We start from the raw sequence: 21,235 nt of genomic DNA on the forward strand, positions 1-21,235 counted from the left end.
GAAATTTGGGGGTAATGAGACGCTAATGAGATGCAATTTTAAGTTAATTAAGGGTTCCGAAGTGCCCTGCTGCAGGTGATGGGGTTAATGAGTTTAGCTCCGTAATTAATTATTAGCTGCTGAGCTCTTACTAATTAATGGCCGCTATTAATTAAATAATTCTGGGTTGATTACTAATTAGTTTCCGTTAATTAACGAGCTCAAGGAGCTGGAGGATCCAAAGATGGCTCTCATTAATGATCTCTGTTAATTAACTTCCCCCATTAACTACTTAGTCTCAGTTAATAAACTGAATTAACTAATTAGTTATCATTAATTGCCCTTCATTAATGAGCTGGTGGAGTAGGAGCCAAAGCTCTTCCCGCTAATTAACTGTTCTCTGTAATTAATGGCCGCTGATTAATTAATGACCCCATTATTTAACGATTTTTCTCTTAATTAGTGGCTGTTTGTTAATTAGTTAATTAATGGAACTCTCATTCCTTGGTTCATTAATTAGGTGGTAATTAATGGGTTAATTAATCAGTTGGAGGAGCAACAGCCAAAATTCATCCCGTTCATTTACTCATTAATCCATGAGCTCTTAGCAATTAATCATTCCTTAATTAGTTGTAGTTAATTAATTAATGGGTTAATTAATCCACCGGAAGAGCCGTGGGGGCATTGGAGGAGCAAGAGTGGCACCAGAGCCAAAACTCTTGCCTTTAATTAACTTCCCTAATTAGCCCATTAGCTGCTATCAATTAATTTGTTAAAAATTAATTAGTAATTAATGATTGTTAATTAGCTGGAGGAGCTGCGGGAGCGGCGCCAGAGCTGAAACTTCCTTCCATTAACATCCGTCATTAACCCATGAACTCTGGCTGGTTAATTGATTAATTAATAATTAATTATCAATGAGTGTTAATTAGCTGGAGGAGCTGCGGGGTCACTGGCGGGAGAGGGAGCGGCGCCAGAGCCAAAACCTCCCCCCATTAACTCCTCCCGTTAACCCGTGAACTTTCACTAATTAATTGATTAATTACCAACTAACTAAGGATTAATTAAGGACCGTTAATTAGCTGGAGGAGCTGGTGGGCGCTGGCAGGAGTTGGAGCGGTGCCAGAGCCGAAACTTCCCTCCATTAACAGCCGTCATTAACCTGTGAACTCTGGCTGGTTAATTGATTAATTAATAATCGATTAATAATTAATTCATAATTAATTAATAACTAATGAGTGCTAATTAGCTGGAGGAGCTGGCAGGAGTTGGAGCAGCGTCAGAGCCGAAACCTCCTTCCAATAACATAATTAATGAGTGTTAATTAGTTGGAGGAGCTGCGGGAGCGGTACCAGAGCCGAAACGTTCCTCCATTAACAGCCGTCATTAGCCCAGGAACTGTGGCTGGTTAATTAGTTAATTATTAATTAATTATCAATTAATGAGCGTTAATTAGCTGGAGGAGCTGCAGGGTCACTGGCGGGAATGGGAGCGGCGCCAGAGCCAAAACCTCCTTCCATTAACAGCCGTCATTGACCCATGAATTCTGGCTGGTTAAATGATTAATTAATTAATTAGTAATAAATAACAAATAATTAATAATTAATGAGCGTTAATTAGCTGGACAAGCTGGCAGTAGTTGGAGCGGTGCCAGAGCCAAAACCTCCCCCCATTAACTCCTCTCATTAACCCATGAACTCTGGCTGGTTAATTGATTAATTAATGATTAATTAATAATTAATTCCCACCCAATTAACGATTCATTAACGGCCGCTCATCAGCTGGAGGAGCTGCGGGGGCGCTGGCGGGAGCTGGAGGAGCGGGAGCGGCGCGAGAGCAAGAAGTTGGCGGACGAGGAGGCGCTGAGGAGGCTCCGCCTGAGCGAGGAGCAGATCGAGCACCTGCAGCGGCGCCTGGCGGCCACCAAACAGGTCAGGGACGAGCCCAGGATGGGGCAGGGACACCTGGGGGGGTGGGACACACGGGAGAGGGGTGGGAGAGGAGTGACAGGTGTGCATCGCAGGGCAATATGGCCGCCGTGACGTCACAGGGCAGTATGGCTGCCATGACATCACCGGGCACTATGGCCGCCGTGATATTGCGGGGCAATATGGCTGCCGTGAGATTGTGTGCTAATGTGGCTGCTGTGACATCACAGGGCAATGTGGCCGCCATGAGATCTTGTGCCAATAAGGCCGCTGTGACATCACAGGACTTTATGGCTGCTGTGACATCACAGGGCAATATGGCCGCCACGAGCTCAGAGGGCAATATGGCTGCCATGACGTCATGTGCCAATATGGCTGCTCTGAGACCACAGGGCAGTATGGCCGCCATGAACTCACAGGGCAATATGGCCGCCATGACATCGCAGGGCAATATGGCCACCATGAGCTCACAGTGCAATATGGCCGCCATGACATCACAGGGCAATATGGCCGCCATGAGCTCACAGGGCAATATGGCCACCATGAGCTCACAGGGCAATATGGCGGCCATGAGATTGTGTGCCAATATGGCCACCACGACATCGCAGGGCAATGTGGCTGCCATGACATCACAGGGCAATATGGCTGCCATGAGATCGTGTGCCAATATGGCTGCCCTGAGCTCACAGGGCAGTATGGCCACCGTGATATTGCGGGGCAATATGGCTGCCATGAGATTGTGTGCCAATATGGCTGTTGTAACATCACAGGGCAATATGGCCGCCATGAGATCTTGTGCCAATATGGCCGCCATGACATCACAGGGCAATATGGCTGCCATGAGATCGTGTGTTAATATGGCCACCATGACATCACAGGGCAATATGGCAGCCATGAGATCGCGGGGCAATATGGCTGCTGTGAGATCACAGGGCAATATGGCCGCCATGAGATCGTGTGCCAATATGGCCGCCATGAGCTCACAGGGCAATATGGCTGCCATGAGATTGTGTGCCAATATGGCCACCACGACATCGCAGGGCAATATGGCCGCCATGAGATCGTGTGCCAATATGGCTACCGTGACATCACAGGGCAATATGGCTGCCATGAGATTGTGGGCCAATATAGCCACCACGACATCGCAGGGCAATGTGGCTGCCATGACATCACAGGGCAATATGGCCACCGTGAGCTCCCAGGGCAATATGGCCGCCTTGACATCACAGGGCAGTATGGCTGCCATGACATCACAGGGCAATATGGCTGCCGTGAGATTGTGTGCTAATGTGGCTGCTGTGACATCACAGGGCAATATGGCCGCCATGAGATCTTGTGCCAATATGGCCACCATGACATCACAGGGCAATATGGCCGCCATGAGATATTGTGCCAATAAGGCCAATGTGACATCACAGGACCTTATGGCCGCCACGAGCTCAGAGGGCAGTATGGCTGCCATGACATCATGTGCCAATATGGCTTCTCTGAGACCACAGGGCAGTATGGCCGCCATGAGCTCACAGGGCAATATGGCCGCCATGACATCACAGGGCAATATGGCCGCCATGAGCTCACAGTGCAATATGGCCGCCATGAGCTCACAGGGCAATATGGCCGCCATGAGATTGTGTGCCAATATGGCCGCCATGACATCACAGGGCAATATGGCCGCCATGAGCTCACAGGGCAATATGGCTGCCATGAGATCGTGTGCCAATATGGCTGCCATGACATCACAGGGCAATATGGCTGCCATGAGATCGTGTGCCAATATGGCTGCCATGACATCACAGGGCAATATGGCCGCCATGAGCTCACAGGGCAATATGGCTGCCATGAGATTGTGGGCCAATATGGCCGCCACAACATCGCAGGGCAATGTGGCTGCCATGACATCACAGGGCAATATGGCCACCGTGAGCTCCCCGGGCAATATGGCTGCCATGAGATCGTGTGTCAGTATGGCTGCCGTGAGCTCACAGGGCAATATGGCCACCATGACATCACAGGGCAATATGGCTGCCATGAGATCGTGTGTCAATATGGCTGCCATGACATCACAGGGCAATACGGCCGCCATGAGCTCCCAGGGCAATATGGCCGCCATGAGATTGTGTGCCAATATGGCCACCATGACATCACAGGGCAATATGGCTGCCATGAGATCGTGTGCCAATATGGCTGCCATGAGATCACAGGGCAATGTGGCTGCTGTGAGATTGTGGGCCAATATGGCCGCCATGAGCTCCCAGGGCAATATGGCCGCCATGAGATCTTGTGTCAATATGGCCGCCATGAGCTCACAGGGCAGTGTGGCTGCTGTGAGATTGTGGGCCAATATGGCCACCATGAGATCCCATGCCAATATGGCTGCCGTGACATCACCGGGCAATATGGCTGCTGTGAGATCGTGTGCCAATATGGCTGCCGTGAGCTCACAGGGCAATATGGCCACCATGACATCACAGGGCAATATGGCCACCGTGACATAGGGTGTCAATATGGCCGCCATGAGATCCTGTGCCAATATGGCCGCCATGACATCTCAGGGCAATATGGTCGCCGAGAGATCTTGTGCCATATGGCTGCCATGAGATCCCATGCCAATATGGCTGCCGTGAGCCCTATGGGCAATATGGCTACCATGGCATCACGGTCCAATATGGCCGCCATGACATCTCAGGGCAATATGGCCGCCGTGAGATTGTGTGCCAATATGGCTGCCATTGCCTCACAGGGCAATATGGCCACCTTAAGTAATGGGCCAATATGGCCACTGTGACATCACAGGGCACTATGGCCGCCATGAGACACCAGGGCAATATGGCTGCCATGAGATCCTGTGCCAGTATGGCCGCTGTGAGCTGCCAGGGCAATATGGCTGCTGTGACATCACGGGACAATATGGCTGCCATGAGATCACGGGTCAATATGGCTGCTGTGACATCACAGGACAATATGGCTGCCATGACATCATCTGCCAATATGGCTGCTATGACATCACAGGGCAATATGGCAGCCATGAGATCACGGGTCAATATAGCTGCTGTGACATCACAGGGCAATATGGCTGCCATGACATCATCTGCCAATATGGCTGCCGCCATCTTGCCCCGCCCCCTCACGGCAGCCATCTTGCCCCATGGATTATTGTATCAGTGCACAGCAGCCATTTTGCCCCGCCCCCTCATGGCGGCCATCTTGCCCCACCCCCTCATGGCGGCCATCTTGCCCCGCCCCCTCATGGCGGCCATCTTGCCCCACCCCCTCATGGCGGCCATCTTGCCCCGCCCCCTCATGGCGGCCATCTTGCCCCGCCCCCTCACAGTGGCCATCTTGCCCCGCCCCCTCATGGCGGCCATCTTGCCCCGCCCCCTCACAGTGGCCATCTTGCCCCGCCCCCTCATGGCGGCCATCTTGCCCCACCCCCTCACGGCAGCCATCTTGCCCCACCCCCTCATGGCGGCCATCTTACCCCACCTCCTCATGGTGGCCGTCTTGCCCCACCTCCTCACGGCGGCCATCTTACCCCACCCCCTCACGGCGGCCATCTTGCCCCACCCCCTCATGGCGGCCATCTTGCCCCACCCCTTCACGGTCTCCATCTCTCCCCGCCCCCCACCAGTGGCCATCTTACCCCATGGATTGTTGTATTTCCTCATGGTGGCCATCTTGTTCCATTCCCTAATGGCAGCCATCTTGCCCCACCCCCTCACAGCAGCCATCTTACCCGACTCCCTCCTGGCAGCCATCTTACCCCACCCCCTAATGGCAGCCATCTTGTCCCCGTGGATTATTAGATCTCCTCCTGGCAGCCATCTTACCCCACTCCCTGACAGCGGCCATCTTGTCCCTGTGGATTATTATATCTCCTCCTGGCAGCCATCTTGCCCCGCCCCCTCATGGCGGCCATCTTGCCCCACCCCTTCACGGTCTCCATCTCTCCCCACCCCCCCCCGGCGGCCATCTTGTCCCCGTGGATTTTTGTATCTCCTCATGGCGGCCATCTTGTTCCATTCCCTAATGGCAGCCATCTTGCCCCACCCCCTCACAGCAGTCATCTTACCCGACTCCCTCCTGGCAGCCATCTTACCCCACTCCCTGACAGCGGCCATCTTGTCCCTGTGGATTATTATATCTCCTCCTGGCAGCCATCTTACCCCACCCCCTCATGGCATCCATCTTGCCCCACCCCCTCACGGCAGCCATCTTGTCCCCATGGATTATTGTATCGCCTCACGGTGTCTATCTTACCCCACCCCCTCATGGCAGCCATCTTGCCCTGCCCCCTCGTGGCAGCCATCTTGTCCTCATGGATTATTATATCTCCTCATGGCAGCCATGTTGCCCCACCCCCTCATGGCATCCATCTCACCCCACCCCCTGACGGCGGCCATCTTGTCCCTGTGGATTATTACATCTTTTCACGGCAGCCATCTTGCCCCACTCCCTCCTGGCAGCCATCTTACCCCACCCCCTGACGGCGGCCATCTTGTCCCTGTGGATTATTATATCTCCTCCTGGCAGCCATCTTGCCCCACCCCCTGACGGCGGCCATCTTGTCCCCGTGGATTATTGTATCTCCTCCTGGCAGCCATCTTGCCCCACCCCCTCACGGCAGCCATCTTCCCCCACCCCTTCACGGTCTCCATCTCCCCCCGCCCCCCGCCGGTGGCCATCTTGCGGCAGGAGGAGGAGGCGCTGCTGTCGGAGATGGACGTGACGGGCCAGGCCTTCGAGGACATGCAGGAGCAGAACCTGCGGCTGCTGCAGCAGCTGCGCGAGAAGGACGACGCCAACTTCAAGCTCATGTCTGAGCGCATCAAGGCCAACCAGATCCACAAGCTGCTGCGCGAGGAGAAGGACGAGCTGGCCGAGCAGGTGCTGGCCCTCAAGGCCCAGGTGAGGCCTTAGTGAGTCGTTAACGGGGCTTAGTTGTTGTTTAGCGGTTGTTAATAGCGTTTATTTGGTGTGTCGGAGGTGTTAATCGGCGCTAATGAGGGATTAATACCTGCTATTAGTTCTCTATTAGTGACTAATAGCTGCTATGAGGTCTGTAATAGTCATTAATAGCGTTTATTAGGTCTCTAGTAGCCGTTAGTGAGTGGCTAATAGCTATTAATAATTCTTTATTAGTCACTAATAGGCTTTATTAGGTCTGTAATAGTCACTAGTAGCGTTTGTTAGGTCTCTAGTAGCCATTAATGAGTGACTAATAGCCGTTAATAGTTCTTTATTAGTCACTAATAGGCTTTATTAAGTGTCTACTAGTCATTAGTAACATTTATTAGGTCTCTAGTAGCCATTAGTGAGTGATTAATAGCCGGTATTAGTTCTTTATTAGTCACTAATAGCCTTTATTAGGTCACTAAGAGTCATTAATAGCGTTTATTTGGTGTCTAATAGCCTTTAGTGAGTGACTTAATAGCCGTTATTAGTTCTGTGCTGCTTATTAATAGCCACTATTTGGTCTCTAATAGTCATTAATAGCGTTTATTAGGTGTATAATAGCTATTAATGAGTGATTAATAGCACATTAGGTGTGTTGGAGGTGTTAATAGGCGCTAATGAGTGGCTAATAGCCCTTATTAGTTCTGTGCTACTCATTAATAGCCACTATTAGGTGTGGCGGAGCTGTTAATAGGCGCTAATGAAAGATTAGTAATTATTATTAGCTCTGTATTAGTGACTAATGGCTGCTATGAGGTCGGTAATAGTCATTAATAGCGTTTATTAGGCGATTAATAGCCATTAATAGTTCTTTATTAGTCACTAATAGGCTTTATTAGGTCACTAGTAGTCATTAATAGCATTTGTTTGGTGTCTAATAGCCATTAATGAGTGACTAATAGTCACTATTAGTTCTGTGCTACTCATTAATAGCCACTATTAGGTCTCTAGTAGTCATCAATAGCGTTTATTAGGTGTTTAATAGCGGCTAATGAGTGGTTAATAGCTGTTATTAGTTCTGTGCTACTCATTAATAGCCACTATTAGGTGTCTAGTAGTCATTAATAACGTTTATTAGGTGTGTCGGAGGTGTTAATAGGCGCTAATGAAAGATTAATAATTGTTATTAGCTCTGTATTAGTGACTAATGGCTGCTATGAGGTCGGTAATAGTCATTAATAGCGTTTATTAGGCGACTAATAGCCATTAATAATTCTTTATTGGTCATTAATAGGCTTTATTAGGTCTCTAATAGTCGCTAGTAGCGTTTATTAGGTGTCTAGTAGCCATTAATGAGTGACTAATAGCCGTTATTAATTCTTTATTAGTCACTAATAGCCTTTATTAGGCCACTAATATTAGTAGCGTTTATTAGGTGTCTGATAGCCATTAATGAGTGGCTAATAGCCCTTATTAATTCTTCATTAGTCATTAATAGCCTTTATTAGGTCTCTAATACTTATTAACAGTCTCTATTAGGTGTCTGGTAGCTGTTAATAACCACTAATGAGTGACTAATAATTGCTATTAGCTATTAGCCATTAATAACCATTGTTAGGTCTTTAATAGTCATTAATAGCATTTATTAGGTGCCTAATAACCATTAATGAGTGACTAATAGCCGTTATTAGTTCTGTATTAGTCATTAGTAGCCTTTATTAGGTCTCTAATAGCCATTAATGAATGACTAATAGCATTTATTAGTTTCAAGCAATAATTAATAGTTTCTATGAGGTGCTTAGTAGCCATTAATGAGGGACTAATAACCGGTATTAGGTCTCTATTAGCCATTAATAGCCTTTATTAGGTGTCTAATAGCCACTAATAGCCATTAATAAATGATTAATAACCGCTATTAATCACTAATAGCCATTAATGGTTTCCTAATGGTCACTAATTGTTCTTAAATAGCCACTGATGACCTTCTAACGGTCATTAATAATATTTAAATAGCCATTAATACACCTAATGACACTAATAATTACTAATAAATGCCGAATAACGGCATGCTTTTTCCTAGTAATTAATTAATTTCGCTAATTAAGGGCTAATTAATTACTTGTGTGGGTGGAGGTGCAGCTGCAGGAGCTGGAGAAGACCACACAAGACCTAATAATGGTCTAATTAGCCCTAATAATTGGCTAATAGCGGCTAATAATGGCCTGATTTTTTCCCAATAATTGGTTAATTTTGCTAATTAGTAGTTAATTAAGGGCTAATTAATCACCTGGGCAGGTGGAGGCACAGCTGCAGGTGGTGCAGGACCCGGAGGAGACCTCCCAAGACCTAATAATGGCCTAATAGTGGTGTAATAATCCCTAATAATTGGCTAATAACTCCTTAATTTTGTCTACAGTTGCTGTAATTTCTCCTATTAACGAGCTGATTTTGCTAATTAGGGGTTAATTAAGGACTAACTGCTCACCTGGGCAGGTGGAGGCGCAGCTGCAGGTGGTGCAGGACCCGGAGGAGACCACCCAAGATCTAATAACGGTCTAATAATCACTAATAATTGGCTAATTTTGGCTAATACAGGCCTAAAACCATTGTAATTTCTCCTATTAACGAGCTGATTTTGCTAATTAGGGATTAATTAATGGCTAATTGCTCATCTGGGCAGGTGGGGGTGCAGCTTCAGGTGAGGCAGGAGGTCAAGAAGACCACCCAAGACCTAATAACTGCTAATAATTGGCTAATTTTGGCTAATAAAGCCCTAAAAACACTGTAATTTCTCCTATTAACGAGCTGATTTTGCTAATTAGTGGTTAATTAGTGGCTAATTGCTCACCTGTGCAGGTGGAGGCGCAGCTGCAGGTGGTGCAGGAGCTTGAGAAGACCACCCAAGACCTAATGATCACTAATAATCGGCTAATAACTCCTTAATTTTGCCTAGAAACGCTGTAATTTTGCTTATTAACGAGTTGATTTCGCTAATTAGGGATTAATTAGTGACTAATTGCTCACTTGGGCAGGTGGAGGCACAGCTTTAGGTGAGGCAGGACTCGGAGGAGACCACCCAAGACCTAATAACGGCCTAATAACCACTAATAATCAGCTAATAACTCCTTAATTTTGCCTAGAAACGCTGTAATTTCGCCTATTAACGAGCCGATTTCGCTAATTAGGGGTTAATTAGTGGCTAATTGCTCACGTGGGCAGGTGGAGGCGCAGCTGCAGGTGGTGCAGAAGCTGGAGGAGAAGGAGCGGGGCCTGCAGAGCGCCCTGGGCGCCGTGGAGAAGGAGCTGAACCTGCGCTCGCAGGCGCTGGAGCTGCACAAGAGGAAGGTGAGGGGGGAGGGGCTCAGCTGTGCCCAGGTGTGCCCCCAGGTGTGCCCCAGGTGTGCCCAGGTGTGCCCCAGGTGTGCCCCCAGGTGTGCCCCCAGGTGTGCCAGGGTGAGCTCAGGTGTGCCCAGGTGTGCCCCCAGGTGTGCCCCAGGTGTGCCCCAGGTGTGCCCAGGTGTGCCCCAGGTGTGCCAGGGTGAGCTCAAGTGTGCCCCGGGTGTGCCCAGGTGTGTCCAAATGGATCCCAGGTGTGCCCAGGTGTGCCCAGGTGTGCCCCCAGGTGTGCCCAGGTGTGCCCCAGGTGTGCCCCAGGTGTGCCCCAGGTGTGCCCCCAGGTGTGCCAGGGTGAGCTCAGGTGTGCCCAGGTGTGCCCCCAGGTGTGCCCAGGTGTGCCCCCAGGTGTGCCCCAGGTGTGCCCAGGTGTGCCCCAGGTGTGCCAGGGTGAGCTCAGGTGTGCCCAGGTGTGCCCCCAGGTGTGTCCAAATGGATCCCAGGTGTGCCCAGGTGTGCCCAGGTGTGGCTCAGTGGTGCTCAGGTGCCCCCAGATGCTCCCAGGTGTGCCCAGGTGTGCCCAGGTGTGCCATAGATGGCTCCTGATACCCCCAGGTCTACCCCAGGGGTCCTCAGGTGTGCCCCAGGTGTGCCCAGGTGTGCCCATGTTTGCCCAGGTGTGCTGTAGGTGCCCCCAGGTGTGCCCAGGTGTGTCCAAATGGATCCCAGGTGTGCCCAGGTGACCCAGGTGTGGCTCAGTGGTGCTCAGGTGCCCCCAGATGCCCCCAGGTGTGCCAGGGCAAGCTCAGGTGTGCTGTAGATGCTGCCAGGTGTGCCCGGGTGTGCCCAGGTGTGCCAGAGTGAGCTCAGGTGCCCTGGGTGTGCCCAGGTGCGTCCAGATGGATCCCAGGTGTGCCCAGGCGTGCCCATGTTTGCCCAGGTGTGCTGTAGGTGCCCCCAGGTGTGCCCAGGTGTGTCCGAATGGATCTCAGGTGTGCCCAAGTGTGGCTCAGTGGTGCCCAGGTGCCCCCAGGTGTGTCCAGGTGTGTCCAAATGGATCCCAGGTGTGCCCAGGTGTGCCAGGGTGAACTGAGGTGTGCCCAGGTGTGTCCAAAGGGATCCCAGGTGTGCACAGGTGACCCAGGTGTGGCTCAGTGGTGCCCAGGTGCCCCCAGGTGTGCCAGGTGTGCCAGAGTGAGCTCAAGTGCCCCAGGTGTGCCCAGGTGTGTCCAAATGGATCCCAGGTGTGCCCCAGGTGTGGCCCAGGTGTGCCAGGGTGTGCCCCAGGTGTACCCAGGTGTGTCCAAATGGATCCCAGGTGTGCCCAGGTGTGCCGTAGATGCCCGCAGGTGCCCCAGGTGAGCCCAGGTGTGCCCGCAGGCGGTGGAGGCGGCCCAGCTGGCCGAGGACCTGCGGGCGCAGGGCGAGCACGTGCAGGCGCGGCTGCGGGAGCTGCAGGTGTGCCCAGGTGTGCCCAGGTGCCCCTAGGTGTGCCAGAGTGAGCTCAGGTGTGCCCAGGTGTGCCCCAGGTGTGCCCAGGTGCCCCCAGGTGTGCCAGAGTGAGCTCAGGTGCCCCAGGTGTGCCCAGGTGTGCCCAGGTGTGTCCAAATGGATCCCAGGTGTGCCCAGGTGTGGCTCAGTGGTGCCCAGGTGCCCCCAGGTGTGCCGGGGTGAGCCCAGGTGAGCTCAGGTGCGCCCAGGTGTGCCATAGGTGCCCCCAGGTGCCCCAGGTGTGCCCAGGTGTGCCCAGGTGTGCCAGGGTGAGCTCAGGTGTGCCCAGGTGTGTTCAAATAGATCCCAAGTGACCCCAGGTGTGCCCAGGTGTGTCCGAATGGATCCCAGGTGTGCACAGGTGACCCAGGTGTGGCTCAGTGGTGCCCAGGTGCCCCCAGGTGTGCCAGGTGTGCCAGAGTGAGCTCAGGTGCCCCAGGTGTGCCCCAGGTGTGTCCAAATGGATCCCAGGTGTGGCTCAGTGGTGCCCAGGTGTATCCCCAGGTGTGCCAGGGTGAGCTCAGGTGTGTCCAGGTGTGTCCAAATGGATCCCAGGTGTGCCATAGATGCCCCCAGGTGAGCCCAGGTGTGCCCGCAGGCGGTGGAGGCGGCCCAGCTGGCCGAGGACCTGCGGGCGCAGGGCGAGCACGTGCAGGCGCGGCTGCGGGAGCTGCAGGTGTGCGCGGCCGAGAACCGCGCGGCCAAGGACAAGGAGTCGCTGAGCCTCAAGAGGGCGCAGGTGAGCCACCCCCGGGGGGGGAAAATCGGGGAGTTTCGGCAAATTTGGGGGGGTTTGGGGGGATTTGGAGGGATTTTTGGGAATTTTGGGGGAGTTTGGGGAAGGATTTGGGGGGAATTTAGAGGAAATTTGGGGCATTTGGGGGGGGATTCGGGGGGGATTTGGCAAAATTTGAGGGGATTTAGAGGGATTTTGGAGAGATTTGGGGGGATTTGGGGGGGATTTGGGGGGGTTTGAAGGGATTTTGGGGGAGATTTGGGGGGAATTTAGAGGAAATTTGGGGCATTTGGGGGGGGATTTGGGAAAATTTGAGGGGATTTCGAGGGATTTTGGGGAATTTTGGAGAGATTTTGGAGGATTTTGGGAGGCTTGAAAGGGATTTGGGGGGGATTTGAGGGGATTTTGGGGGGTTTGAGGGGGATTTGGGGTATTTGGGGGAGTTTGGGAAGTTTGGGGGGAATTTGGGGGGGGAATTCGAGGGGTTTGGGGAGTTTTTGGGGATTTTGGCGAGGTTTGGGGGGGATTTTTGGGGAGATTTGAGGGATTTTGGGGAGGTTTCAGGGATTTAGGAGAGATTTGGGGAAGTTTGGGGGGATTTGGGGAAATTTGGGGCAGGTCTGGGGGGGATGTGGGGGGTTTAGAACGAATTTTGGGGGATTTTGGGGAGATTTGAGGGGATTTCGGGGGTTTAGAGCAGATTTTGGGGGATTTGGGGGGAATTTGGGGGAGTTTGAGGGGATTTGGGGAATTTCAAAGGGGATTTGGGGGAATTTTGGGGGGGGTTTAGGAATTTTTTGGGTAATTTTAGGGGGGGTTTTTTTAGGGTCTGTATCGCGACATATCGCGACATATCACGACGTCTGTCGTGACAGGAGGAGTTGTCGAGGCTCCATCCAACCCTGGAGAATCCGCAGAAGATCTTTAGGGATTTTTTAGGAATTTTGGGGGGATTTTTTTGGGCTCTCTATCGTGACATATCGCGACGTATCGCTGCCGCCTCTGTCGCGACAGGAGGAGCTGTCGGGGCTCCTTCTGACCCTGGAGAATCCATGGAAGATTTTAGGAATTTTTGGGAATTTTTAGGAATTTTGGGGGGGGATTTTTTGAGCTCTCTATCGCGACGTATCGCCGCCGCCTCTGTCACGACAGGAGGAGCTGTCGGGGTTCCATCCAACCCTGGAGAATCCATGGAAGATTTTTAAGGATTTTTAGGAATTTTTAGGAATTTTGGGGGTTCTTTTGGGGCTGTCTATCGCAACATATCGTGATGTATGGCCGCCTCTGTCGTGACAGGAGGAGGTGTTGGGGCTCCATTCAACCCTGGAGAATCCATGGAAGACTTTTAGGGATTTTTAGGAATTTTTTAGGAATTTTTGGGGGTTTTTTGGGGCTCTCTATCACGACGTATCACGACATATCGTAATATATCGCCGCCTCTGTCGCGACAGGAGGAGCTGTCGGGGCTCTTTCCGATCCTGGAGAATCCATGGAAGATTTTTAAGGATTTTTAGGAATTTTTTGGAATTTTGGGGTTTTTTGGGGGGCTCTCTATCGCGACATATCGCTGCCGCCTCTGTCGTGACAGCAGGAGCTGTCGGGGCTTTTTCCGACCCTGGAGAATCCGTGGAAGATTTTTAAGGATTTTTAGGAATTTTTGGGGAAATTTTGGGGTGTTTTGGGGCTCTCTATCGCGACATATCGCGACGTATCGTGATATATCGCCGCCTCTGTCGCGACAGGAGGAGCTGTCGCGGCTGCGCCGGAAGCTGGAGAAGCAGCGCAAGGTCGAGGTTTACGCCGACGCCGACCAGATCCTGCAGGAGGAGATCAAGGAATACCGGGTGAGGACCTTCCGGGACCTTCTGGGACCTTCCGGGACCTTCTGGGACCTTCCAGGACCTTCCGGGACCTTCCAGGACCTCGCGAGGGTCTTGGGAGGCCTCGGGTGACCTTGGAGGACTTGGAGAAGGTTCTGGAGCATTTTGGGGTGGAGCTTCCAGGACCTGGGGAGGGTCTGGAGGATCCTTGGGGGAACCTTCGAAGACCCCGGGTGGATCTTCCAGGACCTGGCGTGGCCCTTCAAGGACCTTGGATGGGTCGCGGGGGTCTTCAGGGGGCTCCGGAGGGTCTGGGGCGGTCTCAGGGGACGTTGGGTGGATCTTCCAGGACCTTGGGTGGTCTTGGGAGGCCTTGGAGGACTCTTGGGTGACCCTGAGTGACCTTTGGGTGGGTCCTGGAAGATCTGAGGTGACCTTGAGTGACCTTTGGGTGACCTTGACCAACTCCAGTTGACCTTGGGTGACCTTTGGCTGACCTTTGATTGACTTTGGCCTACTTCAGTTGATCTTGGTTGACTTTTGCTGACCCTTGGTTGACCCTTGGATGACCTTTGGTTGACCTTGGCCAACTCTTGTTGATCTCAAAGAACTCCTGCTTGACCTTGAATGACCTTGGCTGACCCCTGGTTGACCTTGGGTGGCCTTGGCTGACCCCTGGTTGACCTTTGGTTGACCTTGACCAACTCCAGTTGACCTTCGCTGGCCCTTGTTTGACCTTCACTGACCTTTGGGTGACCCTTGCTTGACGTTGACCAACTCCCGTTGACCTCAGCTCGTGCTTGACCTTGAATGACTTTGGCTGACCCCTGGTTGACCTTGGCTGACCCTTGGCTGACCCCTGGTTGACCTTGGCTGACCCTTGGCTGACTCCTGGTTGACTTTTGGTTGACCTTGATCAACTTCAATTGACTTTGACTGACCCTTGGTTGACCTTTGGTTGACGTTTGGTTGACCTTGACCTACTTCAGTTGACCTTGGCCAACCCTTGGTTGACTTTCACTGACCCTTGGATGACCTTTGGGTGACCCTTGCTTGACATTGACTGAGTCCCATTGACCTCAAATGACTCCTGCTTGACCTTGAGTGACCTTGGCTGACCCCTGGTTGACCTTGCCCAACTACCGTGGACCCTTGGCTGACCCTTACTTGACCTTGACCGATTCCTGTTGATCTCTAAGGATTCCTGCTTGACCTTGAATGACTTTGGCTGACCCCTGGTTGACCTTGGCTAACCCTTGGTTGACCTTGGCTAACTCCTGTTGACCTGGGATGACCTTTGGGTGACCCTTGCTCGACCTTGACCGAGTCCCATTGACCTCAAACGACTCTTACCTGACCTTGAGTGACCTTGGCTGACCCTTGGCTGACCCCTGGTTGACCTTGGCTGACCTTTGGTTGACCTTGACCAACTTCCGTTGACCTTTGGCTGACCCTTGCTTGACTTTGACCAACCCCGTTGACCTCAACTCTTGCTTGACATTGGATGACCTTTGCTGACCCCTGGTTGACCTTGACTAACTCCAGTTGACCTGGGGTGACCTTTGGGTGACCCTCACTTGACCTTCACCAACCTTTGCTTGACCTTGACCGACTCCCGTTGACCTCAAACGACTTCTCCTTGACCTTGGATGACCTTTGGCTGACCTTTGCTTCACCTTGGCTGACCCTTGCTTGACCTTGACCTTGACCAATTCCTGTTGACCTCAAACGACTCCTGCTTGACCTTGAATGACTTTGGCTGAGCCTTGGCTGACCCCTGGTTGACCTTGGCTGACCTTTGGTTGACCTTGACTGACTCCAGTTGACCTGGGATGACTTTTGGGTGACCCTTGCTTGACCTTGGCCGACTCCCATTGACCTCAAATGACTCCTGCTTGACCTTGAATGACCTTGGCTGACCTTTGATTGACCTTGGCTGGCCTTGACTGACCCTTGTCTGACCTTGATCAACTCCAGTTGAGTCCAGTTGACTTTGGCTGACCCTTGGTTGACCTTTGGTTGACCTTAACCTATTCCAGTTGACCTTGGTTGACCTTTGCTGACCTCTGGTTGACCTTGGCTAAGTCCAGCTGAGCTGGATGAACTTTGGGTGACCCTTGCTTGACCTTGACCAACTCTTGCTTGACCTTGACCAACTCCTGTTGACCTCAATTCCTGCTTGACCTTGAATGACTTTGGCTGACCCCTGGTTGACCTTGGCTGACCTTTGCTTGACTTTGACTGACTCCAGTTGACCTGGGATGACTTTTGGGTGACCCTTGCTTGACCTTGACCGATTCCCGTTGACCTCAAACGATTCCTGCTTGACCACCAATGACTTCTCTTGACCTCGAGTGACCTCGCTTGACCTTGAGTGACCTCGCTTGACCTCGAGTGACCTCTCTTGACCTCGAGTGACCTCTCGCTGACCCCTGGGCCGTCCGTCCCGCCAGGCCCGGCTGACGTGTCCGTGCTGCAACGCCCGCAAGAAGGACGCGGTGCTCACCAAGTGCTTCCACGTCTTCTGCTTCGAGTGCGTCAAGAGCCGCTACGACACGCGCCAGAGGAAGTGCCCCAAGTGCAACGCCGCCTTCGGCGCCCACGACTTCCACCGCGTCTACATCAGCTGAGCGGCCACCGGCCACCGGCCACCGCTGGTCATCCCTCGCCCAGTTATGGTCACCCCGTGGTGATCAGTGGTCACCCATGACCACCTGTGGCCACCCAGTGTCCATCCCTTGGTGACCCATGATCACCTCTGGCCACCCCACGTTGACCTAGGGTTCCCCATGGTGACCAATGGCCACCAATGACCACATCTGACCACCCTGTGTCCATCCCTTGGTGACCCATGATCACCTCTGGCCACCCCACGTTGACCTAGGATCACCCATGGTGACCAATGGCCACCAGTGACCACCTCTGACCACCTTGTGTCCATCCCTTGGTGACCAGTGACCACCTGTGGCCACCCAGTGTCCATCCCTTGGTGACCCATGATCGCCTCTGGCCACCCCATGTTGACCTAGGATCACCCCTGAGCACCCATGGCCACCCCATGGTGACCAATGGCCACCCATTACCATCTATGGCCACCCTGTGTCCATCCCCTGGTGACCAATGACCACCTCTGGCCACCCCACGTTGACTTAGGGCTCCCCATGGTGACCAACGGCCACCAACGACCACTTATGGGCACCTTGTGTCCATCCCTTGGTGACCTATGACCACCCCATAGTGACCAGTGCTCACCTATGACCACCCCATGTTGACCTATGGCCACCCCTGACCACCTTTGACCACCCTGTGTCCATCCCTTGGTGACCCATGACCACCTCTGGCCACACCACATTGATCTAAGGTCACCCATGGTGACCAATGGCTACCCCTGACCACCTCTGGCCACCCCATGTTGACCTAGGATCACCCCTGACCACCCATGGCCACCCCATGGTGACCAATGGCCACCCATTACCATCTATGGCCACCCTGTGTCCATCCCTTGGTGACCCGTGACCAGCTCTGGCCACCCCACATTGACCTAAGGTCCCCCGTGGTGACCAATGGCCACCCATGGCCATGTATGACCACCCAGTGTCCATCCCTTGGTGACCCATGGCCACCCCATAGTGACCAGTGCCCACCTATGACCACCCCATGCTGACCTAGGGTCACCCCTCACCACCCATAGCCACCCCATGGTGACCAGTGGTCATCTCTGATCCCCTTGTGTCCATCCCTTGGTGACCAGTGGTCATCTAGAACCACCTCTGGCCACCCCGTAGTGACCATTGCCCACCTGTGGCCACCCCCCAATGCCCGGTGGTCACCTGGCTATGACATCAGCTGAGCGGCCACCGGCCACCGCTGGTCATCCCTCACCCAGTTATGGTCACCCCGTGGTGATCAGTGGTCACCCATGACCACCTGTGGCCACCCAGTGTCCATCCCTTGGTGACCCATGATCGCCTCTGGCCACCCCACGTTGACCTAGGGTTCCCCATGGTGACCAATGGCCACCAATGACCACCTCTGACCACCCTGTATCCATCCCTTGGTGACCCATGACCACCTCTGACCACCCTGTGTCCATCCCTTGGTGACCAGTGACCACCTGTGGCCACCCTGTGTCCATCCCTTGGTGACCAATGACCACCTCTGACCACCCTGTGTCCATCCCTTGGTGACCAGTGACCACCTGTGGCCACCCTGTGTCCATCCCTTGGTGACCAATGACCACCTCTGACCACCCTGTGTCCATCCCTTGGTGACCAGTGACCACCTGTGGCCACCCTGTGTCCATCCCTTGGTGACCAATGACCACCTCTGACCACCCTGTGTCCATCCCTTGGTGACCAGTGACCACCTGTGGCCACCCTGTGTCCATCCCTTGGTGACCAATGACCACCTGTGGCCACCCTGTGTCCATCCCTTGGTGACCCATGACCACCTCTGGCCACCCCACGTTGACCTAGGGTCCCCATGGTGACCAATGGCCACCCCTGACCACCTGTGGCCACCTCATGTTGACCTAGGATCACCCCTGACCACCCATGGCCACCCCATGGTGACCAATGGCCACCCATGACCACCCTGTGTCCATCTCTTGGTGACCCCTGACCACCTCTGACCACCCCACATTGACCTAGGGTTCCCCATGGTGACCAGTGGCTACCAATGACCACCTCTGACCACCTTGTGTCCATCCTTTCATGACCTATGACCACTCCATAGTGACCAGTGCCCACCTATGACCACCCCATGTTGACCTCTGGCCACCCCTGACCACCTCTGACCACCCCTGTGTCCATCCCTTGGTGACCCATGACCACCTCTGGCCACCCCATGTTGAGCTAGGGTCCTCCTTGACCTCCCGTGGCCACTCCATGTTGACCACTGGCCACCCATGAGTATCTATGGTCACCCTGTGTCCATCCCTTGGTGACCCATGGCCACCCCATGGTGACCAATGGTCGCCCCTGGTCACCACTGACCACCCTATGATGACCCCTGAGCCTCCTCTGACCACCCTGTGTCCATCCCTTGGTGACCGATGACCACCTCTGGCCACCCCATATTGACCTAAGGTCCCCCATGGTGACCAATGGCCACCCATGACCACCTATGACCACCCTGTGCCCATCCCTTGGTGACCAATAGTCATCTATGACCACCCCATGCTGACCTAGGGTCACCCCTCCCCACCCATAGCCACCCCATGGTGACCACTGGTCATCTCTGACCACCCTGGGTCCATCCCTTGGTGACCTGTGACCACCTATGGTCACCCTGTAGTGACCAGTGACCACCTCTGACCACCTTGTATCCGGCCCCTGGTGACCCCTGACCACCTGTGACCACCCTGAGTCCATCCCTTGGTGACCCCTGACCACCTCTGGCCACCTCATGTTGACCTAGGGTCACCCCTGACCACCCATCACCACCCGATGGTGACCAATGGCCACCCATGACCACCCTGTGTCCATCCCTTGGTGACCAATAGTCATCTATGGCCACCCTGTAGTGACCATTGCCCACCTATGACCACCCCATGGTGACCAATGGTCATCTGTTGCCACCCCAAAGTGTCCGTCTATGGCCACTGATGACCACCTGTGGCTACTTATGGTGACGGCTGAAGACGCGTGGCCATCGCTGACCACGCCAAGGTCACTCCTGACCACCCCAAAGTGACCCCTGACCACCCCAAAGTGTGCCCTGGTCACTGATGGTCACTCCTGACCACCCTGAAGTGACCACTGGTCACTGATGGTCACCCTTGACCACCCCAAAGTGACCACTGACCCCCCCAAAGTGACCACTGGTCACTGATGGTCACTCCTGGCCACCCCAGCGTGACCCCTGACCACCCCCAAAGTGACCACTGGTCACTGATGGTCACTCCTGGCCACCCCAGCGTGACCCCTGACCACCACAAAGTGACCACTGGTCACTGATGGTCACTCCTGACCACCCCAAAGTGACCACTGGTCACTGATGGTCACCCTTGACCACCCCAAAGTGACCACTGACCCCCCCAAAGTGATCACTGGTCACTGATGGTCACTCCTGGCCACCCCCAGCGTGACCCCTGACCACCACAAAGTGACCACTGGTCACTTATGGTCACTCTTGGCCACCCCAACGTGACCCCTGACCACCCCAAAGTGACCACTGGTCACTTATGGTCACTCTTGGCCACCCCAACGTGACCCCTGACCACCCCAAAGTGACCACTGGTCACTTATGGTCACTCTTGGCCACCCCAAAGTGACCCCTGGCCACCTCGAGGTCAACTTTGGCTCATCCCAAGCCGTCACCACTCCCTGCCCCCCCCCCAAATCCTTGACCTTTGACCCTCCCCTTGACCCCTGAGTGACCCCTGGCCGGCCCCGCCCCCTTTCCCCTCCCAGCCAATAAAAACGCTCGGAGTCGTTCCCACGCTTCCCGTGGAGTTTTTGGGGGGCCTGAGTGGTCACTTGGGGTCATCTGGGGTCACTTGGGGTCATCTTGGGGTCATCTGGGGGGTCCTGGGTCATGGGTCATCTGGGAGGTTCCAGGGTCATTTGGGGTCATTTTTGGGGGGTCCTGGGGTCATCTGGGGTCATTTGGGGTCATTTGGGGGGTCCTGGGGTCACTCTGGGGAATTCTGGGGTCATTTGGGGGTCATCTGGGTGGTCACTTTGGGTCTCTTGGAGTCATCTGGGGGCTTCTGGGGTCACTTGGGGTCACTTGAGAGGTCCAGAGGTCACTTGGGGTCAATTTGGGGGTCCTGGGGTCATTTGGAGGTCCTGGGTGGTCACTTGGGTCACTTGGGGTCATCTGGGGGGGTCTTGGGATCATTTGGGGATCCTGGGTGGTCATTTTGGGTCACTTGGGGTCACTTGGGGGCTCCTGGGGTCACTTGGGGTCATCTGGGGTGTCCTGGGGTCACTTGGGGTCATCGGGGGGTCCTGGGGTCGCTTGGGGGTCCTGGGGTCACTTGGGATCACTCTGGGAGTCCTGGGGTCACTTGGGGTCACTCTGGGGGGTCCTGGGGTCATTTGGGCGATCCT

At 53.7% G+C, this 21,235-nt stretch overlaps 1 protein-coding gene and 1 long non-coding RNA gene across 4 annotated transcripts in view; both read left to right on the plus strand.

The window, feature by feature from the left end:
* Positions 1–19,745, plus strand: part of LOC125320865 (E3 ubiquitin-protein ligase BRE1B-like) — a gene marked incomplete at its 5' end in the record, with an annotated part of 42,579 nt that extends 22,834 nt beyond the window's left edge. Inside the window, 7 exons of the mRNA XM_048293290.1 lie at positions 1,761–1,910; positions 6,600–6,812; positions 10,020–10,145; positions 12,223–12,363; positions 14,103–14,204; positions 16,634–16,858; positions 18,072–19,745. Of these exons, the coding sequence (XP_048149247.1) occupies positions 1,761–1,910; positions 6,600–6,812; positions 10,020–10,145; positions 12,223–12,363; positions 14,103–14,204; positions 16,634–16,810 (909 nt within the window). The remainder of the gene's footprint in view (positions 1–1,760; positions 1,911–6,599; positions 6,813–10,019; positions 10,146–12,222; positions 12,364–14,102; positions 14,205–16,633; positions 16,859–18,071) is intronic.
* On the plus strand, positions 10,354–11,504 carry LOC125320866. 3 transcript variants are annotated; one of them, XR_007201319.1, is made up of 5 exons: positions 10,354–10,390; positions 10,698–10,792; positions 10,964–11,022; positions 11,177–11,207; positions 11,278–11,504. It is a non-coding gene; the product is annotated as an uncharacterized LOC125320866 (long non-coding RNA). The 3 variants fall into 3 exon arrangements; XR_007201320.1 differs by having other exon boundaries at positions 10,708–10,792; XR_007201318.1 differs by lacking the exon at positions 10,354–10,390 and having other exon boundaries at positions 10,662–10,792.
* Positions 19,746–21,235: the final 1,490 nt, after the last annotated feature.

The sequence above is a fragment of the Corvus hawaiiensis genome, unplaced genomic scaffold (assembly GCF_020740725.1).
Source record: "Corvus hawaiiensis isolate bCorHaw1 unplaced genomic scaffold, bCorHaw1.pri.cur scaffold_236_ctg1, whole genome shotgun sequence".
Taxonomy (NCBI): Eukaryota; Metazoa; Chordata; class Aves; order Passeriformes; family Corvidae; genus Corvus; species Corvus hawaiiensis.